This window comes from Antechinus flavipes, chromosome 5 (genome assembly GCF_016432865.1).
Source record: "Antechinus flavipes isolate AdamAnt ecotype Samford, QLD, Australia chromosome 5, AdamAnt_v2, whole genome shotgun sequence".
NCBI classification, from domain to species: domain Eukaryota; kingdom Metazoa; phylum Chordata; class Mammalia; order Dasyuromorphia; family Dasyuridae; genus Antechinus; species Antechinus flavipes.
This window is the reverse complement of record NC_067402.1, coordinates 283,327,233-283,349,450: the sequence shown is the minus strand read 5'-3', so window position 1 is coordinate 283,349,450 and position 22,218 is coordinate 283,327,233. Positions and strand designations below refer to the sequence as shown.

Below are 22,218 nucleotides of genomic sequence, written 5' to 3'. Positions count from 1 at the left end.
CATTTGACATACGAAGAAGCTAAAGCAGACAGGCTTAAGTTAAATGACTTGCGTAGGGCCAGACAGCTAATAAATGTTTGTGTCTTCTCTGTCAACATGAGAAACTGCAAACAATGAATTTGGTATTTACCTTGTTTATGCATGACTTTGTGGGGGGGGGTGAGGGGTGAGGGGATGGGGGGAGGGGGGAAGGAGAGACACACCAACCCAAAGCCATGTGTTCCTGCTTTTTCAATTCCTAAGTGAAATTGACTGGTTTCTTCTTTCTTTTGAAAGAATCATGCATCCATACAAGACTTTAGTACGAGGTCATCCAGTCCAAGCTTCTCATTTCATGTATTAGGAGACTGAAGCCAGAAGGGGAAGGGATATCATCAGGGGAGCAGTGTGGTGACTCCAATATGAAGGCAGGTTCAAGAGACCACCCTATGGAGTCAATCATTACTTCCATCTCACTTTTAGCCTTCCTAATCCAGAGTGATTGATTCCCCTTCCAATACTCTTCCCACCAAATCCCCTGCTATCTTTAGTACAAGAGAAGAAAACACTCTTTTTGCCATTGGTAGAAAGTTTCAAATGTTAGAAAAAAAAAAAGATCATTCCACTAGTCTCTGATGATTGTGTTACTCAAGGAACTTCTGTCAGTGAAGCAGTTTAGTTTTCTGTAAAAATCAGTAGCTGGATGTTGTGTCACCACAAAATGATGGGCTAGTTTTTAAAAAAATCACTAGCATATATCAATGCGAATGACGGTTGCCTTTTAGTGCCCTGCCAAGAACATGAATGTATCCGTTCCCATGATGTTAATATTGCTCATGAGTTAGTGGAATCCAATGTAGGAACTGCCTCTATGGAAAGTTAAAATTTCATGAGAAAGAGAATCTCAATATTTAATGGATACTCACTATTCTGCAGACTCTAAGAAAGGGGCATTTTTCAGCTTGAGCATGTCCTTTTTATATTTAGTACTGACTATTCTAGGATGTTTTAGTTTTGGTATTGACTACTCTAGTTCTTTCCCCAAAGTCCACCTACTTTCTGTCAAATTTCATCTCATTTTTATCAATATTTTTTTGTTTCTATATCACATTCTTTTCAAAACAGATCCCTTCTCCCTCCCCATTCTAGGAACTATCCCTTGTAACAAAGTCAATCTACTTTCAGAGGGTGAAAAAAAAAGATTTACTAAAGTACATAAAAGACTGTACATTATAAAATATTTCTTAAAGGGGAAAAAACAAACAAACCTTAAATAGCTGGAGCAATAATCTTTATTCTTGGCTTGGCCATGCCAATATAACATGAATGTAAAATGATAATGTGATCAGTTAATTTAAACATTTAATTTTATATCAATAAAATTATCAAAGGAGGGGCAGCTAGGTGGTGCAATGGAAAGAGCCCCAGCTTTGAATTCAGGAGAACCTGGATTCAAATCTGGTCTCAGATACTTAACACTGCCTAGCTGTATGACCCTGGGCAAGTCACTTATCCCCAATTGCCTCAGGGGGGAAATATTTTAAATAAATAAAATAAAATTTATTTGTAAATAATAAAAAGACTTAGACTATGAAGAGAAATTATGAAAAGATGTAGGCATAAAGAGGATATAGAATTTCCAGACTTCAAACTATATTATGAAGCAGCAATCAATGAATCCACTGATGTTGATTAAAAAATAGAGGCAGATTAATATAACAGATTAGATAAGGGAAAATCAAAAACAGAGTTACCTGGGTATTTGATGAAACAAAAAACATAAAGGCGAGATCTCCCTATGTAATACAAAGTGCTAGGAAGAGGTACAGTCTAACAGCAATGAGACATAGACCATCACCTCCCATTGCACTCTGCAATAAAACCTAAATGTTCATGTAATTCTAATATTAAAGACCATATCATTAAAAAAATGAGAAGAGAAACAGACCATAGACCTCTTACAGATCTGAGTAGGAGATGGATGCTTAACAAAATAAGGGATGGTGACAGAAGATACAAGAGAGAAGTCTGATAACATGAAATGGAAAAGCTTCTGCATAGACAACATGAATGCACCTAGACTAAGAAGGTAAGTGGTGAATGGGGAAAAAATTGTCTTAAATTTCTCTGATAAGGGTTTAGTATGCAAGATATATAAATAATGAACAGACACATATACTTACATAATACACACACATAAATATAATTTTTCACGTCACTGACAATATTTTTTCAGTAGTTGTTTTTTAACCCTAGTACCAAGAATTAAGAATAATGGCAAGGGAAAAAAGCCTATAAGATCTCTATTTATAGCTGAAAACTGTTTTAGGTATTATATACTATAAATAGAAATCATTATTCCTACTCCATTAGTCTCTGAGCTTTTACCTAAGTTAAAACTTTCTTTAAGTCTAAAAATTGCTAATAATATTTTAACATAAAAGTTAATCTAAATAAAATTCAATTATTAAAAAAAAAAAACCTACTAACTTTGAGTGTCCTGGATGGAACATCTGAGTCTAATCCCCCTATGGCAAGCAGCCAGGAGTCCCTTATAACTTTTTCTAAGGAGACTCTGTCCAATTTTTCTTCTCAGAATATCATCCAGAACGAGACACACTGTTGCCGATCTGTTGCCAAGCACAATTGGTTTGTTTCACCTTTGCAACATCTCTTGAATACAAAGTGGATATTAAACTCAATACAGTGCTGGAGTGAGAAGCTGAGAGAGGGCACAATTCATGTGAAGCTCGTGTGGGGAAAATGAGAAAAGCCTAAAAAGAAGAAAAGCATTGGAAGCAATGGAAAGCAAGTAGCTCATTAAATAACAAACTTCTAATCCCTGGCAGCAAATCTGGCTAAGCCCCAAAGGCCAGACCAGGGGAACACTAGTTCTCACATAACATCCCTTTGGTTTCTCTATCTGGTGACATGCACATCCACTTCGGCTGGGGTCAAGTCACCCAGCAGCTGAAATGTCTCTAGAGAATGACCTTGGAAGGCAAATCCAGAGCCCAGTTTGTGGAGACGGTCCAGAAGATGTGGGCTCGCCAACAAGCTAAGAATTATTGAAGTCTCTTATTTCATGTCTATGGTACAGTGGAGAACAATGGCTTTGGGGTTGGAGGATCTGATTCATCTTGTCTTTCTTACTATCTTAAACTCCCTGGGCCTTAGTGTGGTCATTTGTAAAAAAAATATTGGTCAAAATGGTCTCTGAAGACTCTCTCAGCCCTAACAGCCTTCCAGACATGTGGTAACATGAGAATAATAACAACATGGATCCCTCCCGATAGATGGACAAGGTGTGGATAGCCACGAGCTAATCATTATAAACCACAAAATGGTCAATATTTTAAACTATTTTGGAAGGAAATCTTTTAACATGTTCCATCCTTCTCCGTTCTGTACACTCTCCCCTTCACCTGCCTCTTTCCTTCCTTCCCTGGTCTGTTGTAGATTTGAGTCTCCACTAGACTTGATCCCTTTCTTGATGACCCAGAGACCTTGCCAGAAGCAGGACCGGGAATATCCTCAATAGAATCAAGAATGTCTTCACCAGGAGCATCTTCACTGGGAACATTCTCACCCGGAGCATCCTCACCAGGAACATCTTCATTACGACCATCCTTACCAGGAGCATCCTCATTGGGCCCATCCTCACTAGGTCTGTCTTCACCAGGAGCAAACTCATCAGGACCATCCTCACCAGGATCATTCTTACCGGGACCATCCTCAATAAACCAGGACCATCCTCATTAGGGCCATCTTCAATGGGCGCATCCTCATTGGGACCATCCTTACCAGAACTATCCTCACTAGGACCATCCTCACCAGGACCATCCTCATTGGGAGCATTCTCATCAGGACCATCTTCACCAGGCCCATCCTCATTAGGATCATCTTCACTGGGAGCATCCTCACTAGGATCATCCTCATTAGGACAATCCTCACCAGGAACATCCTCATTAGGACCATTCTCAATGGGAGCATCCTCACTCAGATCATTCTTACCAGGACCATCCTCATCAGGACCATCCTCACCTGGAGCATCCTCCTCAGGAACATCTTCACTAGTACCATTCTCACCAGAACCATCCTCATTATAACCACCCTCCGAGAGCATCCTCATCAGGACCATCCCCACTAGGACCATCCTCACTAGGACCATCTTCATTGCAACCATCCTCATCAGGAGCATCCTCATTAGGACCATTCTTACTGGGACCATCCTTACCAGGACCATCCTCACTGGGAACATCCTCATCAGGACCATCCTTATTAGGAGCATCCTCACCAGGATCATCCTTACCAGGACTATCCTTACTAGGAGCATCCTCATCAGGACCATCCTCACCGGGAGCATCCTCATTGCAACCATCCTCATTAGGACCATCCTTACTGGGAGCATCCTCATTGGGACCATCCTTACCAGGACCATCCTCACTGGAAGCATCTTCATCAGGACTATCCTCATTAGGAGCATCCTCACCAGGATCATCCTTACCAGGACCATCCTTACTGGGAACATCCTCATCAGGACCATCCTCACTGGGAGCATCCTCACCAGGACCACCCTTACTGGGACCATTCTTACCAGGACCATCCTCATCGGGACTATCCTCATTAGGAACATCCTCACCAGGATCATGCTTACCAGGACCATCCTTACTGGGAGCATCCTCATCAGGACCATCCTCACCAGGAACATCCTCATTGCAATCATCCTCATTAGGACCATCCTTACTGGGAGCATCCTCATTGGGACCATCCTTACTGGGAGCATCCTCATTGGGACCATCCTTACTGGAAGCATCCTCATTGGGACCAGCCTTACCAAGACCATCCTCACTGGGAACATCCTCATCAGGACCATCCTCATCAGGACCATCCTCATTAGGAGCATCCTCACCAGGATCATCCTTACCAGGACTATCCTTACTGGGGACATCCTCATAAGGATCATCCTCACCAGGAGCATCCTCATTGCAATCATCCTCATTAGGACAATCCTTACTGGGAGCATCCTCATTGGGACCATCCTTACCAGAACCATCCTCACTGGAAGCATCCTCATCAGGACTATCCTCATTAGGAGCATCCTCACCAGGATCATCCTTACCAGGACTATCCTCACTGAGAACATCCTCACTAGGACCATGCTCATCAGGATTCCTCACCAGGAGCATTCTCATTGCAACCATCCTCATCAGGACCATCATCACCAGGGGCATCCTCATTAGGACTATCCTCACTGGGAGCATCCTCACCAGGAGCATCCTCATTGAGACCATCCTTACCAGGACTATTCTCACTGGGCCCATCCTCATCAGGACCATCCTTACCAGGAGCAAACTCATCAGGACCATCCTCATTGGGACCATCCTCACAGAGAGCATCCTCATTAGAACCATTCTCACTGGGAGCATCCTTACCAGGATCATCCTCAGAGCTGGGAGCATCCTCATCAGGACCATTCTCACTAGAAGCATCCTCACCAGCTTTTCTCACAACTTCATCTCCCACATTTAAGCACCGTGTTCACAGGTTTTACTTCTGTCTGCCGCAGTTCAGATCTCCATGTTCCCTGAGGACTAACAGCATCCTTCTGGCTGCCTCTGTGACATACATGACAAAGCTCTCAAGTTCACCTTCTTTATCCATAAAGCCTTCTATAGCACCTTAGTGTTTAATGAATAAAGCTCCAATGTTTAATGAATTCAGGATCACAAAATGATTTACAAATGTAAGGGACAAAGTAGTTATTTCAGTGAATGTTGAACTTTAGGAAGTGCTTCTCAACAGGCACCTGAGATTTTGGAGTCACCATCATCTGAGGCAGTAGTGCTTTTAGGGGAAGACCAGATTGCAGGGAGAGGCACCTAGAACCTATTTTTAATGGACCTTGTGTCCTCATGCCTCATGCCTCAGTTTCACTAGTAAGAAGAGAGTATAATTCTATCTCAAGTCTATCTCTAGACATAAAAAATGCTGACATTGTTTTTGAAATGTCTTTAAAAAGTCACACAATTTTGAGAAGGGAATGTTAAGCTACTCATTAAAATGGTTTCAAAATATTCCTTAACTGGAGATATTCTGCCTGCTCCATTTCCTAACAAAGACAAACAAATCCACCCCCCAAAGTTTTCACTTCTAATGATCACTATCTGCGAAATAATCTTGAGCTGTTTTTGGACAATTATTCTTTTATCCAGAATGTTTCCTGCTATGCTATTTATTCCCAAGAGATATGGCCAAGTCCAGACTGGGGTTGGAAATGTCATATTTTCCAAAGGTACATTTCATAAGAACTTCATTATTCTACATTCTAACACCTGATGCTTAAGATAATATCTGCCTGCTCCTCTCTCCATCTCTCTCTGTTTCTCTGTCTCTGTCTCCTCTCCCTCTCTCTTTATAATGACAGCACTTTTTTACCCTCTCCCCAGTCCTTCATCTCTGTCTCTGGTCTTTCACAAAGAAATTTCTACCAATCCTGTCATATATCTGCTTTCCCATATTTACTCTGTTCTGCAACCTCCTGTTTCCTTCTAATATGCCCAGTACAATAGCCCTTTTCCAGGATGGTAGGGGAAATGCTTTGAGCTTTATTTCTTTCACCTATAACTTCTCTATTCTTATCTTTCTTGCCTAACCACACCCAGCTGTTCTTGATGACACTATATTCCTTGCTGTTTTCTTCCACAACATTCTCAGTATTTCCTTTGCTATTTTCAGGACATGAAATTATTACCCTCTCTGTTTCTCTGCAAGAATGAGGATCATTTTCTTCCCATGACTATGGGTGGGTCAGCCTCTTCAACTACTTCTGATATCCTAGAAATATCAAGCGTTTGGCCTACATTCTCCTCCCCCTTCTCCCCTCTGCCCCCATGACCTCACCCTCTGAGATGAAGAGCCTTTTATCTTAAGGTCACTGCGACTTCCACCTCCCCTGCAGCTGCCCTGTGGAGGCCAAGCTTTGTATTGTATTGCTGATGTTGGCACCTCTACCAGACTCCAGAAGGCTATGTCTCATCACAGTTCATGCTCTGCCTATCTTCTGACTCTGTTTCCCCGACACAAAGCACACCAGCTCTCTAAATGCTCCTCCTCTCCCAATTCAGATTTCAGGAGGTACCATATTTCAGGAGGGACAGTGAGTATCAAGAAGTAGGTCATCGAGAGGAGAATGACCAGGATGGCGAGAAGATGACAAGCCATGTTTTATGATATTAGCTGAAAGAGCTGAGGATGCTTAGTCTAGGAAAAAAGATTTCAGGGGGATAAAGTAGCTGTCTCGTTCAAGAGGGCTTGGATAGTTTGTCTAGCACTCTCTCCATGACCAAAGTCACAGAAGGAAACAGGAGGTTGCAGAACAGAGTAAATATGGGAAATCAGATATATGACAAGATTAGTAGAAGTTTCTTTGTGAAAGACCAGAGGCAGAGATGAAGGACTGGGGAGAGGGTAAAAAAGTGCTGTCATTATAAAGAGAGAGGGAGAGGAGACAGAGACAGAGAAACAGAGAGAGAGAGAGAGAGAGACAGAGAGAGAGAGTGAGAGAGAGAGAGAGAGAGAAAGAGAGAGAGAGAGAGAGAGAGAGAGAGAGAGAGAGAGAGAGAGAGAGAGAGAGAGAGAGAGAAGCCCTGGAATTAGAGGCAGAAAAGACCGGGTTCAAGTGCCAAAACCTATTTGAACCTCAACTCGCTCCCTCCTCTATATCAGGCCCACCTGAGAGTACTGCTGTCCAGATACTCGACAGATGAAGAAAGGATTGGAATCACTAAATCACTGGGAATCCATTTCAGCTCAGTATGAAGAAGAATTTGCTACATTGGGAAATGCTCAAAGAAGGAAGGAGCTGCCTTGGGACTTCTTTAAGGTTTTTCCCCCTCAAGTTTGGCTATCTGTGTCAGGGTTCTGCCCATAGAGGTTTATATTTAGGGAAGGGTCATATGTGCTGATCTTTGAGATTCCTTCCAATTCTAGGATTTCATTCCTCAAGATTCTTTCTAACTATTAAATGAGGGAGGGGAAAAGACTGGACACTTTAACCCCATCTTCTTGAATATCTTTTGCCTCATTAACTCTCCCCATCACCAACTTATCTATATTGCCAGGCCAAGCCAAATAAGAGGCACTAAATAAATCTATGCTGATGCAGTTAATCCTGTAGAAAAAAAGCATAAAATCATGTTGACAGTTCCTTTATACCTTGATTTGTTTTCTTAATGTATTTTCTTTTCTTTCTTAGTGTTTCCAGTACTAAACTCCTATCTCTTACTTTGAAGTCCAGCTCTTCCCATCTCCTTGGTGATATCCTTTTTTAGAGCATCTTTAGTCTATCTCCACTGGCTCTTTGACTTCCTTCACCTTGAGCTGCTCCCTAGTTCCCCTTTTTCTGAATTGCATTCCGCCTCTGCCACCATCTTTTTCCCACCCATTCGCTCACAAGCGCTACTTGAAAATGGAGGTGAAGAGAATTTCTCTGACATATTAGCTGCTTTCTTGTAAAGACGCCATTAAGGGTCCCTTGTCACTGTGATTTTAGCTCTTTCTGCTAGACCCCACTTCTGCAGAATGACAAAGAAATGAAGTTTGGGAACCGTACGATCACAGACTACAGAAGAGTCACTTGGAGGGAATCTCATTTTGTCTGAAGATCAAAGCCCCATGATTTTGCATTTCAAGCAGTGAATGTAAAGAGAAAACAAGAAAATCCCCAAACCCACCTAGTTTGGAATCCTCAGGAAAGACCAGAATGAGTTTCATTCATGTGATTGGTTATTACGCTCGCAATTCTGGCCATTTCCATTTGGCCTCTAAAAGGCATCCCTATTTGGACACTGTTCTCCTCATATTCACACTACGGAGACTGGAAACCCTCCTTGGCACTGGCCAAGTGGGGATGTGGTGAAAGAACACGGGAAAGTAATTAAGGGAATTCTGGCCCCGATTACCTCAGGTGTTCTTCCCCCCCCCCCCCCCCCCCCCCAGCTGACCAATTCTTTACCTTTTCTGTTTTCTCTGACTTCTCCCTCTCCTTCTCTTCTTTCCTCTTCTTCTTCTCGCTCTGCCCATCAGGATGGAAGACTGGTGGTGGGAGTGGAGGCGTGGCTGCCGGGAAAGGTGTGCTCGCTGGGGGCAGGGGCCCAGGGCTTGCCCCCGTGGCTTCCCCTACAGCCACGGTCCCAGCAGAGGGCCCAGGGCTCTTCTTGGACTTGGAGTGCCGCTTCTCCTTGTGCCTCTCCTTGTCCTTCTTCTTCTTGCTCTTCTTGCTTTTCTTCTTCTTCTTGATCTCCCGGTAAGAGTCATCAATCACCAGTTCACCTGCCTCTAGCTCAGCCCCCGAGGATGAACCCGACTCCAGAGCAGGTTCGAGGCTGGAGAGCTCATAGTCAGTGCCGTGGGCTTCCGAAAAGATGGAGGCGTCGGAGGAGAAGCCTTCGGGGCCAGGAGAGGGGTGCTGGTCCGGGGCCGGCTTGTGCTTCTTCCTGGCCGTTTTTAGGAAACTCTGCAGTTCGTGCCCAAGGAGGAAAGTGCCCTGCTCATCTCGAGCTGATTTCTTGGAGGACTTTTTCATTGTCCCTTGTGGAGGGGGATTCTGAAAAGGCTCCTCGTCACCTGTCCTGCCTTCCTTCTCTTTGGGTGAGAGAATAAGTTTCATTTTTAAGCCATCTGGCTCTCGCAAGGTCAAGGTCTCCGTATTCACATAAAGCGGCTTCATTTTTTTGGCCTTATGGAAGCCACCGTCCTCAAGGGAGAGCTCCCCACCACTGCCGCTGCTCCCCTTTTTTCTGGGGTGCTGCTCCTTTTTGCTTTCTGAATAGCTTGAGGAGCTAAAGGAAGAGAACGAGGATTTCTCCCCAGTTTTTCTGGGGGGCTTGGAACCTGTTGCAAGGGGGGATGTGATAGCCTTCAGCAGGTCCATGGCTGTATCGGAGGCGGGGGAACTCGGTACCACCTTCTTCTTTTTCTTCTGTGACGACTCCAAAGGTGAAAGATCTGAAAATCATCAAAAGGAAGACAGTTTCAGAATGATAGGAGGCACCGTCTAAAGTGCTTCCCCTTCTCACCAGACACCCCACCAGCAGGAGGAAGAAAGAGGCCAACAGGAAGGGGAGAGGGGTGACCCTCTACGTGGTTTGCAGCACTCAGAAGTGAATGCCCGTGCACGTCCTGGCTCGGCGTGGCCGCTTGCCTCAGGACCTGGGAGGCAGCGGGCCACTCAGGAGTCTTCGCAGGCAACCAAACAGAGCACACCCCAGAGGATGGAACAGAGCTGTGGGATTAAGGTAGGTTATAATTTAGAATTCAGAGTATCGTCTGGCTTTGTGTCCAGGCCAAACCCACTGGGGAAAAGGGTTAGTCTCTTCAGCTGTGCTTATTACATGGCCAAGAAAAACTGGTCTTAGTCAGGAGTGGCTATGCAGTTATGCTCCAGAAGAGGGAGAAGTGACCCACAGGTGCAGGCCAGAGGGCATGAGAACCACATGTGGCAAAGGGGGTGCTAGAGAGGAATGGGCAGAAGACAAGTGGATGGTGGGGAGGGACAGGGAACCTGGTACCTGGTGTATCACAAATGAAGACTGTTCTTCTATGCTGAATCCTCCACAATCCCAGCCCTCCACCTCTCTCCTCCTTCACACTGGTTTATCGGCAATCAGAACAAGAACCACTGTCCTGTTAAATAGGCCACTGAGTCAGCAACATCTGGAGCCCTTTCCCTCGCCCCGACTCCTGCGGTCCCGCTCCTGTCCTCACCTCCATAGCAGGACTCGCCGGAGGAATGCTTCCTCCTCCTCTTGTGCGTGTCCGTGCCCAGGGAGAAGAGATCTCTCTCCTAGAACCAAGGGAGAGGAATAGAAATTGACGGCTGTTTGAGGAGGCAAGCAAAGAACCCTTCAGAAACCATGCTTTGTTCCCTGTCAATTCACACCTTTAGAAACAGATAAACACAACACCAAAAAAGAAAAACAAAAACCCCAGGAGAGAAGCTCTCTCTGCTACTCGTGAGAGAGAGGACTCAACTGCCCCATGCTGGATGACCAGTGCCTTACCTTCAGCCTCTTCTTGGAGGACTTCCTGACCTGAGCGGCAATCTCTTCTTCTTCTCTTAAAAGATCCTTATAAGAACGCTTCTTCTCTCGTTGGCTCCGGCCAGGCGCCAGTCCTATGTCCTCCAAACTCTGGTCACCATCAAAGCAATCTGAAAGCCACGCGAGCATCGGAGGGAGAAAAACAAAAACGTTCGATAAATCCCTTAGTCACTGCAGCGGTCCCTCTGCTTCATGACAGTAACGGTGGATAATTCCACCAGAGTAAAGGGCCTGGATCCAAGGGGAGGAGACGACTTCTTCGTCCCCAGGTGGCGGCCCAGAACCAACATGTAAGGGTGCACAGACACCTAAAACCCACCCTTGGGTGGGGGCCTCTCGTTCTCAGTTCTCAATTGGGCAGTGGTCAAGAGCACTGCAAAGGGCAGGCCCCAAAGAGGAACCATTAGTGTGCTCTGCTTCTCTGGGGGAGGCCAAACTGTGCTTCCTATCCCCAATCTCTTGCTCTATGGAGCTGGCAAGGTCCAAGAGTGCTGCAGGGGCTCAGCCCAGGAAAACAGAAGCTAATGTCCGTGCTCTCATGCTGGCCCTCCCTGTATTGCTTTTTCACTTCCACGCACCCAGCCTGGGAATGCTGTAGAGACTGGGCATCCTAAGGACTGTGCTCTGTAGCATCCTAGGAGAGAGCAGGCTGTGATTTTCAGTCCTGGCCTCTCACTCCATGGCCCGCGGGGACTGAAGAGGGCACCCCCTCTGGAACGCTTCTCAGATTAAGGGCTCATACCTTCTTTCTTCCTGGAGTCATCATAAGCCATGGCCGTCCTGCAGGACCTGAGAATGGGGCGCCGTTTCCAGACTCCTTCCCGGCTACAGGACCAGGCCTGAGAAACAAAGAATGAAAACCTTCCTGTGAGGGAATCACTGTGGAGGCCAAGGAGGCTGCCAGATGGAAATGAGTAGTCATCCACTGAAGGAAAGGGCAGCGAGAAACACCTCCTTACGTTCCCTGCAAATCTAGAGGGGTTCAGATTGCAGAAGGTGCACCAGACCTAACAATGTGGCTTGGATTCACAATCTGAAGTTGTGCTTCTTGGAAAAGTATAAATTCTTATGCCAAAAAAAGCCTGTCAAGAGGGCCTGGTACAACTGAGCAGGGTAAAAAGACCTAAGGCAACCGGCTGGGTTCATTCCTGGCCACGGGCTCCAGAGATCAGGAAGGCTGTCAGACAACACATTACACTGTACATACAAAAGAGCGTAAGAAGATCTTACATTGGTTGAAATGGCAACAGAGGGGAATCTATTGTATTCCAATTTCAATAGGCAGGTGGCTATCACCCTAGCAATGTTATAGAGCTCAGGATTTTGGCAGGTTAAGGAATTTATCAAAATAGTTGGCAAAGTGAGTGACATACTAAATGGCTCAACAGTATCTCTCAGCACTGGTGAAATGATTTCTAACTGGATTATTTCAGTAAAAAGGGAGGAAGGATGCTATATTCCTGAATACCGATGAATTTGAATCAGCAAAAAATGTTAAGATGGTCATGCATTCATAGTAACTTGATGGACTTCACAATTAAATGAAAAAGATCTGCTAGGATTCCAGTTTATAAGTTGTTTTTTTTTTTTTTAAAACATCAAAGATGGCCCTGTTAATTTGTTAAGTGCAGAAGAAATTGAAGTTTATCAAATATCTTAAGGTACATGACACATCACAAGAGAGCAATGCACATATTTTTGCAAGGGATTCCAAATGGTCTAGACAGTCAATATATTTACCTTATATGCTAGCCTATATACATGAGGCATATTTGAGAATTTCTCATGAAATCAGTAAATAATTTAGATCTTTATCTTGGCTTAGCAGTTACTTAAATTTCACGTTCATTGCAAAGATTTAGAAATTTTAAGATGCTTTACTAGAGAATACTTATCAAGGAAACATAATGTTGGGGGTTACAAAATTAAAAAAAGAGGAATGAAAATGCCATCTATATGTATATGTACATAAACATACACACACAGTCCTTTTCTCTGTCATTAGATTTAAATATGATGCAGAGATGGGGAGAACTTTGTCAACAAATAATTTTAAAAATCCCTGCTGTCTTTCTGCTTTGTAAGCAGACTTGATGGAGGCCAGACAAATCAGAAAAACTCGACAGTGGGAATTACTGGCCTCTTCTTCTTATCATTAGAAGTGAAGGAGAACTGTTACTTTGGAGAAAGGGCTGAGGGGACACATGGGAAAATAAGTCACAAGTGCAATGTTACCTATCTCCCTGAAGCTAAAACTGGATACTGCAGTTCTAAAACAGGCCCTGAGCTCTTCCCCTTTCCATCCGACTAATGATGGCATCAATGGGGTAATGAAAGGTATAGTTCCTTTTTATTCCTCAAAAAAATTTAAAGTTATTTTATTAACACCATATGTCTCAAGGTAAGGAACTTGTCAGAAATATATCATTTTCCTGAGAAAGTTTTCCACTGCCAAAAATCCCAGCAATTTGAGAAGTCAGAGCTGGTAAGTGCCTACGAGTCAATTTCTTCCAACTAAGTAAAAGTGAAGAAAATGAACAGGAAAACAGTCATGAAATATTCAATGCCATTAAATATAGTCACTGATGTGTAAAGAAGAAAAAAAGGCTCCTCTTATAAATTTTAAAAGCCAGGACAAAGATTGAGCCTAGAAATCACACTCAAAAACTTCATCTGTACATCAAAAGGCTATATAACAGGTTCCATAGTGGGAACAGGAATATTTGAAAAAAACCTAAGAAAGAACAGGGTGGGGATGATTTAGTTGGCTTATAAAAGGAGCATTTCTTAAAACTGCCAATGGATTTGAAAAATTGCTTGGGATGAGAAACAGATCAACAAGATATTCATCCCAGAGGAGGTGAAAAGAGATTACTTTGTATACTGTTATTAGGAATTCTACTGCTAGATGTTTTCTTAACACGTAGATGTCATCTAATAAATTAGAAAAAGATGCTGAGGTGACTGACATCTCTTTAAATAAAAAAGTATAGGCTGAATTTGGAAATCTACAGTGAGATATTCACCAGACTGTTTTAGCCTTAATGTTGAGAAATTCATTTCTATGGTTTTAAAAAAAAAACATATTAATCTAGTATGCAGCTGTTGGCTCTGTTTGCTGACTGCGAGAAAGAAAAGACGGTGGTAGTGGTGGAGCAGTAAGTCTTAGAGATCAGTGTTAAAGAAAGGTATCGTCTAGTCAATTTATGACCAATTAATATAACGAGTCTCTTAACAGGGCTTGGATTTTATGATAAAAATAGGGAGGTAAACTTGGGATGGGGGGGCAGATCTTGAGGATTACTAATTCAGAAAAAATGCTCAAAAGATCACTTGTGTCTTTTCTATCAGAAAATGGAGCAGGGGCAAGTTAATTAAACTAATGGTCGATAAGCTTATTAAGATGAACCTATATATAATCTGGGAATTTTTTAAACTTGGAGATGAAGATCAAACTTCTGTAGGCTAAGAAAATACAACTGATCCTTAAGATAGATAGGAGAAAAATTGAGGCTCTAGAGGGGTGAGAAGCACTTTAAACACCCAAAGAGACAATCTTGAAAAATGTTTAGAAAGTTCTACAGATTCTTTGACATTTGTATACAAAATATGGAAAGGGGGCTATTTGATATGATATACTTTAAATAAAAATTTGATAGTACATGTAAATGAAAAACTTAGGCTTACAATGGTAAAAGTCTCAAAATTTGATTTAAAAAAAAAATCGAGTCCCAGATAACATCAAAAAGCTTTTTCTTCCTGGGATTCTATTTGATTATAGAAAAAGAACAAAGTAAAATCTATAAATTGGGCATTTTAAGTGAGATCCAGGAATTGCTGAGAATCAAGATGCTGTCTTCCAAACTGCCTCATTTTCTTCCCAAGCTTGTCTTTTCGAGGATGTGAGCATGGGTCAATGCAGTTACAGATGGTTCTTCCAGCATGTCCAGAGTCTCTGTTAGCTCTTGAGTGTACCTCTCCAATGACTTCAAGGGGCATCTTCTCACTTCTGTCCCAGGTTCTTCTCTTCCCAGCACAGAATTCCAGTCTTCAGCCAGGCTTCACTGCCTTCCCCCAGGATCTCTGCAGCACTCCCAGCCCCTACCAGCTCTGCAAGTTTCGGAGCTACAGACAAGTTGGGATAGGGACAGATGTCTTAGTCCCCAGAAAGAGGCACAGCTGGTACCAACAACTCAACAGTAAGAGAAATGAGAATTTATGGCAATAGTTCATTTGAAAACAAGGCCAAAAACCCTCCATCGATGCAAATTTTGCCTAATAAATAGGTTTTGTTTTACATTCAGGTAAGTTTTATTTCTTGAGCTGTACAATGAATGTGAAATCAGCTGTGACCAGCTTGCCCAACAGAAGGTAGGAATATGAATCTTTTCCCTCAGAGTATATAATATCATGCAATGTGATATTATATTCTGTGAGAGTAAATTAAAACAAGATTCCTGTCCGCAAACAGGGAACCCCATAAGTGAAGCACATTCAAAGTACACTGTAGAAGAAAATACGCACAAAATCCACAATTTGGACAAATACTTGAGGCCACCATTGTGCCCCTTGCCAAACTAGGACATGATTAGCAAAAGGTGAAGACAAGGGAATGAAGAGAGCCCTTCAATTCTTCTCTTTATGGATCAAAGCACAGCAGATCTGGAAGGGACCTCAGAAATCACTTAGTCCAACCATCTCAATTTAGATACCAGTGTGATTTGCCCCTTTGTCCCCTTGCATGGACCCCTTTGGTGGTCTGACGAAACTTTTTTTTTTTTTTTTTGGCTGAAGCAGTTGGGGTTAAGTGACTTGCCCAGGATCACATAGCTAGGAAGTGTTAAATGTCTGCGGCCACATTTGAACTCAGTTCTCCTGACTTTAGGGCTGGGGCTCTATCGACCTAAAGGCCCCCTCTGGTGAAACTTTTATGGAGCACTTCTCAACAATGTTTTTTAGATGCACAAAATAAAACAAATAAACATAATATTACAAAAATTACATTGAAAAAGCAATCAAAACACAATTTTAAAAAGTTCATGGACTTTGGGTGAAGAACACTTCCTTATATTCCAGTTTATAAGTAATGCATCAATCCTTAATCACAGAATCTGGAGCTATGAAGGATCTTAAGAGGTCAGCCAGGGTCCCTTCCCTTGGCAAACTTTCCTAGCACACATCACTTGCGGTTTTTCTTTTGCTCCATCTTACCCTTTTCTCCTATCAGCCCAGCAAAGCTGCCTTCCTTGTAGCAAGCACTTAATATATGTGTGTTAATTTCTCTATCCCAGTCCCTTGCATTTTATAGATGAAGAAATCAAGAGCAGAAGATAATTGATTTGACCAAGTGTGCTGTACTTGGAGTGAGATTTGGAGTTAGAAGACCTCAAATCCTAGATCTACTACTTAATCTGAGCTACATCTTATTTTCTTTTTCTTTGTACATCTTATTTTCAATCTGTAAAATGCGAAGCTCCAGTGAATGAAGTTGCTCTAACTAGTCTAAGTGATGGCTAGATTTCAAGAGTTTCAGAAACTTGGATGGGGAAAAAACATGACATTTCCCTATCAGTATAATTGGTTTCATTCACTATAAATGGCTTCCTATTTTATGCATTTAAAAACGTGATTTTAAGAGGAACAGAGTACAACCAAACTTTTAGAGGGCTTGATGCTACAAAAATGGTTAAGAACTGCTCTGAGGACTTCCTCCTGGTTCTGTAGCAAAACACAAGGGATACAGTGGAAGAGCCCAGAGGGACAATGGCAGTGAGCTCATGAGGATGCCTTCAGGCACTCAAAGACCCAAGGAAGGCTCAAGCTTACAAGGATTTATTAGTATCCCAGCTGTCCAGAGTAAGAATGGCCTCCTGGGGTAATCTTCCTGACTGGGAGTCTTGAGTCATAGCTGGATTGCCAGTCCTCCCTTCTTCCCCCCTCCCTCCCCCCGCCCCAGTTCCCTTCCAACTCTCAGAATCTGGGTGGCTATGAAGTAGCAGGATTCAAACCCAGAGCCACTGGCTCCCAAATCAGTCTTTTCTCTTATACTCTGTTGCTTCCTCAGGGTGAAAACACAGCTCCCAAATGACTCAGGGAAGCAGCTGATTAAATGGAAAGTTTTGTATTCAGAGGTGCTGGGTTCTAAGGCCTCGGCTTTGCTACCTGCTTAATCTCAGAAGCCTTTATTAGCTATCCAACATGTGCCAGGAGTTATGTTAGGCCCTGGGCACCCTTGGGTTGCCCCTTCCTAATTGGACTCCAAGTGAAGGAGATCCTGACCTCTAAGTTCCCTCTAGCTCCAGCTCTGGAGACAAGGTTAGCCTGGACATTATTTAGAATAATCCAAGAAAAAAATATCAAAGGGACTGTCCTGGTTCTCGTGGCCCCTCTGACTGGTTACTGATGCCTTCGTTGTACATCACCATCTGAGTCCTCACTTTGGGAGGGGGGGCGATCCTACCTCGGGGAGCCTCAGAAGCAAGGACTGCCAAATTTCTGCCACAGTGTCTCAGAGCCCAGCAAGACAGGACCCCAGAATGTCCCCCACTTTCCCGGAAAGCCCTGGCAGCATTCGGATCTCCCCAAGGAGGCTTCCTAGAACTCAGGCAACTTCATGGAACCATTAGGAACTGGAGCAAGGCTCTTGGTGTAGTTACAAGCCCTTTTCCTCCCCATCTGTAAAACTGCAGCCTAGTTATCTAACTAGGATTATATCGATCAGGACCTTTCCAGCTCTAAATTTTTATGAGCCAGTAGCCCTGGGAATGAAAATATCTGGCATCTGGTTCCTTCCCCTCTTTGGCCCTCACTGATAGCACTTAGAATACAGCTCTGCATATAGTGGATGCTTAATAAATGCTTGTTGAGCTAGACTGTCCACGTGTAAAAAGAGGGTGAATGTGGATTGCCTCTAAGGGCCCCCAGCCTGGGGGCCAGAATCCTGTGCCCTCTCCCATGAGCTCTCTGGCCCTGATCCTCTGACAGCCTGGCCTGGGGAGCGCCCTCAGCACTGGTCCCTACTCTGGGGCCAGTCTTTGTCTCTGGATCTCCAGGACTTAGGACACAATAGGCATTGGAAGCCTATTCAGCCGTGTTCCTACAGACAAAAGGACAGGGCTGGCACCAGCTGACTTTGACAAGTCCCTCGGAGCAGAACCCCTGCACTTCCAGTCAGCGCCCAGCTCTTCTTCCCCTTCTTGGGCTCCTCTGCCCACTTGAAAAACAGGTCTGGGCACGATGATCCTTAAGGCCTCCCACAGCTGAATCTAGAATGCTTCTGTCTTCTGGACTGGGAATGAGGAGTCATGAGTTCTAGTCCCTCCTGCAGCCTAAGCAAAGTCTGGGGCTCAGACAGGCCCGCCATCACCTTCTATCTGTTTGCCAGGTTTGGAAGCACTTCCAGCTCTCGACCTGAGACCCCTCTGAGCCTCGGTTTCCCCACCTGTTAAGCTAGAGGACAGGCCCAGAGGGCCTAGTTCTCGCTGGGTCTCAAGTTCCCTCCTCTGAAAAGGGAGGGGGCTGCAGGGTGTTTCCAGTTCTGAGTCTGGCTCCATGATTTGGGGCTCCCTGATTATTCCCCACTCTTTCCCTTTTCTGTGCCTCAGTTTCCTGTAAAATGAGGCGAGACCTACAATCACTCAGGTGCTTCCTAACTCAAATCTAGGCTTTGGGGCCTGGGTTTCCTCGACGTTAAACGGGAAGGTGAGGTTTGGAGGTCTCGGAGATGCCCTCTAGCTCCGAGTCTGTGGTTCTAGAGCCTTTTCTGTGCCTCAGTTTCCCAGTCTGTAAAAAAGGGGGCGGGAGAGGTCGGGCCGGACAGCTCCTGAGGGCCTCTGGGCTCTCACATGCTGCAGGCCGAATAATCACATTCGTGGGGTCACAAGTGCCTTCTGCTCCTTGCCGTGTCTGTCCCTCAGTTTCCCCGTCTGTAAAAATGTGGGGGAACTGGACCGAATAGCATGCTCTAGGCTGGGGAATCAGGCTCCCTGGTCTCACAAGAGTATTCTACCCTCCTTCCCAGCCCCGTGCCTCAGTTTCCCGGTCTATAAGACGGGCAGGGCTCGGGCTGGACGGCTTCGTGCTCTCAGTTCGGAGTCCCGGGGTGCTCCGACCTCCCTGCACTGCACGCTCGGTTCCCGCGCCCCCCGACCCCCGTTCCCGCCCGCTGGCTCCCCATTCCCACCCGGCTTCGGCTCCCGCGCTCGCGCCCGTGGCCTCCAGGGCGCCCCCCGCGGCGGGGGCGGGCACTGGGCAGGCGCGGGGGGGCGGGGCTGCCCTGGCCTCGCGCGCCCCCGCGCGCGCGCGCCTGCCCCTGGCCCCCGCCGCCACTTTCCCGCCTTCTCTGTTTGAACGCGTCCCGCCCCCGTCGGCCCCACTCCGGCCGCCCCGGGCCGCCGCCTCGCTCCGGGCTGCGGCCGCCACTCCAGCCCCCGGCTCGGGCCCAAGGCATAGGCCGCGCGGCGCGGGGAGGCGGCCCGGGGCCAGCGGCGCGGGCCCGGGGCGGCGGCGGGGCGCGGGACGGGGGTGGCGGGCGCCCGGGGGCCCCGGCCGGCCGAGTTGGGCGGGGTCGCTGCTCGCCGCTACCTTCACTCCGCGGGCCCGGCTCCCGCCTCAGCGCCGCCGACCGCCGCCATCTTGAGAGGGAGAGAAGAGCTGAGAGCCGCCAGGCCGCCGCAGCCGAGCGCCGAGCGCCTCCACCGCGGCGACCGGTCGGGCCCGAGGGGCGGGGGAGCGGGCCGGGGAAGGGAGGAGGGAGGAGAGAGAGGGGAGGAGCGCCGAGCGCATCGAATACCTGCCCGGCTCTTGCTGCGGCTCCTGCTCGGGCTCCTGCTCCTGCTCGGGCTCCTGCTCCGGCTCCTGCTCCGGCTCCCGCCTCAGCTCCTGCTCGGGGCGCGCGCTACCTGCGCCGCCTGCGCTACCTGCTCTACCTGCGCGCCCGGCCCCCTGGAGCGTTGTAACAATAACGATCAAAACTGCGCCTGGCGTTAGCCCAGCGCCGTAAGGTCTGCAGGGTATTCTAGCGACAGTGTCTGTTTACCCTGGTAGCGACCTAGGGAGGGAGCGCTGTCCCCAGCCCCCCGATTTACAGGCGGGGAAACTGAGGCACTGGTCCCAAAGAGGCAATCGCTATGGAACTCTTCGCCCGGCGCCTGGCACGGACTAGGCGCTTAACACATGCCGATCAGAGGTGAAAACAGGTTGTCCGTCATCATCACCCCGATTCAATATTGTCCTAGAAACACTATTCGATATCGTCCTAATTAGCTTTAGTAATAAGAGAAGAAAAAGAAATCGAAGGGATTAGAGTAGGTAATGAGAAAAGAAACCATCGCTGTTTGCAGATGACATGATGGTATATTGAGAGAATCAATTAAAAATTAAAAAAAAAACCGTAAACAACGGACAACTTTAGCAAAGCTGCTGGATAAAATCAGCATTTCTATATATTATTTACAAAGCCCAACAGCAAGAGATAGACAAGTTTCATTTAAAATAACTCTAGGCTATATAAAGTCTCCGGGAGTTTACCTGGCAAGATAAACCCAGGAACTATATGAACACAATTACCAAACACTTTTCACACAGATAAAGCCAGATCTAAACAACTGGAAAAACTGATAATGGGTAGTTGGAACTAATAATAAAAATGATAATTCTACCTAGATTTACTTATTCAGTGCCATACTAATCGAAGTATTATTGATTAATTAGGCATTCCTATTTTATAGTGCTAGGAAAAAATAATAATGAAAAAAATGCAAAGGAAGGTGCCTAGCCGTACCAGACCTAAAACTAAAGCAGGCACTCACCTTAATCTTTTGTTACTGGAAAAATTGATGATGAGTAGGTGGAACTAATATAATGACAATTCTACCTAGATCTGGAGATTTTTGATTACATTAACTTAAAGAGGTTTTGCACAAAGCCAGGGCAAACAAGATCAGAAGGAAAGCAGAAAGTTGGAATTTTTTTTTTCCTAAGGCAATTGGGGTTAAGTGACTTGCCCAGGGTCACAAAGCTAGGAAGTGTTAAGTTTCTGAGAACAGATTTGAACTCAGGTCTTCCTGATTTCAGGGCTGGTGCTCTATCCGCTAAGTCACTAGCTGCCCCAGAAAGTTGGGATTTTGCAGTCAGTATTTCAGTTAAAGGCCTCATTTCTTGAGAACTGAGTCAAATTTATAAGAATCCAAGTCATTTTCCAAGTGATAAATGATCAAAGGATAAAGACAAGTTTTTAGATAAAGACATTAAATATATTGTCATATGAAAAAATGCTCTAAATCAATATTGATTAGAGAATTGCAGATTAAAACAACTCCGAGGGATCAGCCCACACCTCTCAGACTGGCTAATGTGACAGAAAAGGAGAATGATAAATGTTGGAGAAGATATGGGAAAATTGGAACACAATACCTTAATTGGTGGACTTGTGAACTGATCCAACCATGCTGGAGAGCAATTTGGAACTATGCCCAAAAGGCAGTCAAACTGTGCATATCTTTTGATCTAGCAATACTAGTATTAGGTCTGTATGCTAAAGGGATCATAAAAAAGGGACCTACATGGTCAAAAATATTTATAGCAGCTGTTTTTGTGGTGACAAAGAACTGGAAACTGAGAACACGGGATACCCATCAATTGGGGAATGGCTAAAGAAGTTGTGATATATGAATGTAATAGAATATATTGGAAATGTACGGACAGGAAGATTTCAGAAAATCTGGACTTAATGAATTGATGCTGAGTGAAATGAGCAGAACCAGAAGAACATTGTATACAGCAACGGCAACATTATATAATGATCAACTGTGAATGACTTTGTTCTCAGCAATACAATGATCCCAGGACATTTCCAAATACGATTCCAAAGGATTCGTGTTGGAAAATGCTATTGACATACAGAGAAAGGATTATGGAATCTGAATACAGATGGAAGCATTCTATTTTAACTTAAAAAAAATGGTTTTTCCCTTTTCTTCTGACTCTTCTTTCACAACATGACCAACATAGAAATGTTTAATCTGATTGTATACTATAAGCTATATCGGATTATTTGCTGTCTTGGGGAAGGAAGGAGGAAAAAAAAAAACTTTGGAACTCATACTCTTACATAAAAGAAGAATGTCGAATACTATCT

The 22,218-nt window shown here is 44.9% G+C and overlaps 1 protein-coding gene across 4 annotated transcripts in view; it reads right to left on the bottom strand.

The window, feature by feature from the left end:
- The window catches only part of HMGXB4 (HMG-box containing 4), a 36,483-nt gene extending 16,740 nt beyond the window's left edge, over positions 1–19,743 (bottom strand). For 2 of the 4 annotated variants that reach the window (XR_007947673.1, XM_051961610.1), the window contains exons 1-5: positions 19,665–19,743; positions 11,824–11,920; positions 11,043–11,191; positions 10,747–10,825; positions 8,996–9,987 (exon numbers count right to left, since the gene is read on the bottom strand). Coding sequence is in view for 3 of the 4 variants with exons in the window: in XM_051961610.1 (XP_051817570.1) it covers positions 8,996–9,987; positions 10,747–10,825; positions 11,043–11,191; positions 11,824–11,854 (1,251 nt within the window). In the remaining variant the exon portion in view is untranslated. Of the gene's footprint in view, positions 1–8,995; positions 9,988–10,550; positions 10,666–10,746; positions 10,826–11,042; positions 11,192–11,823; positions 11,921–19,664 lie in introns of those variants that run through there. The other 2 variants (XM_051961612.1, XM_051961611.1) reach the window with 2 other exon arrangements.
- Between the last annotated feature and the right edge of the window lie 2,475 nt (positions 19,744–22,218).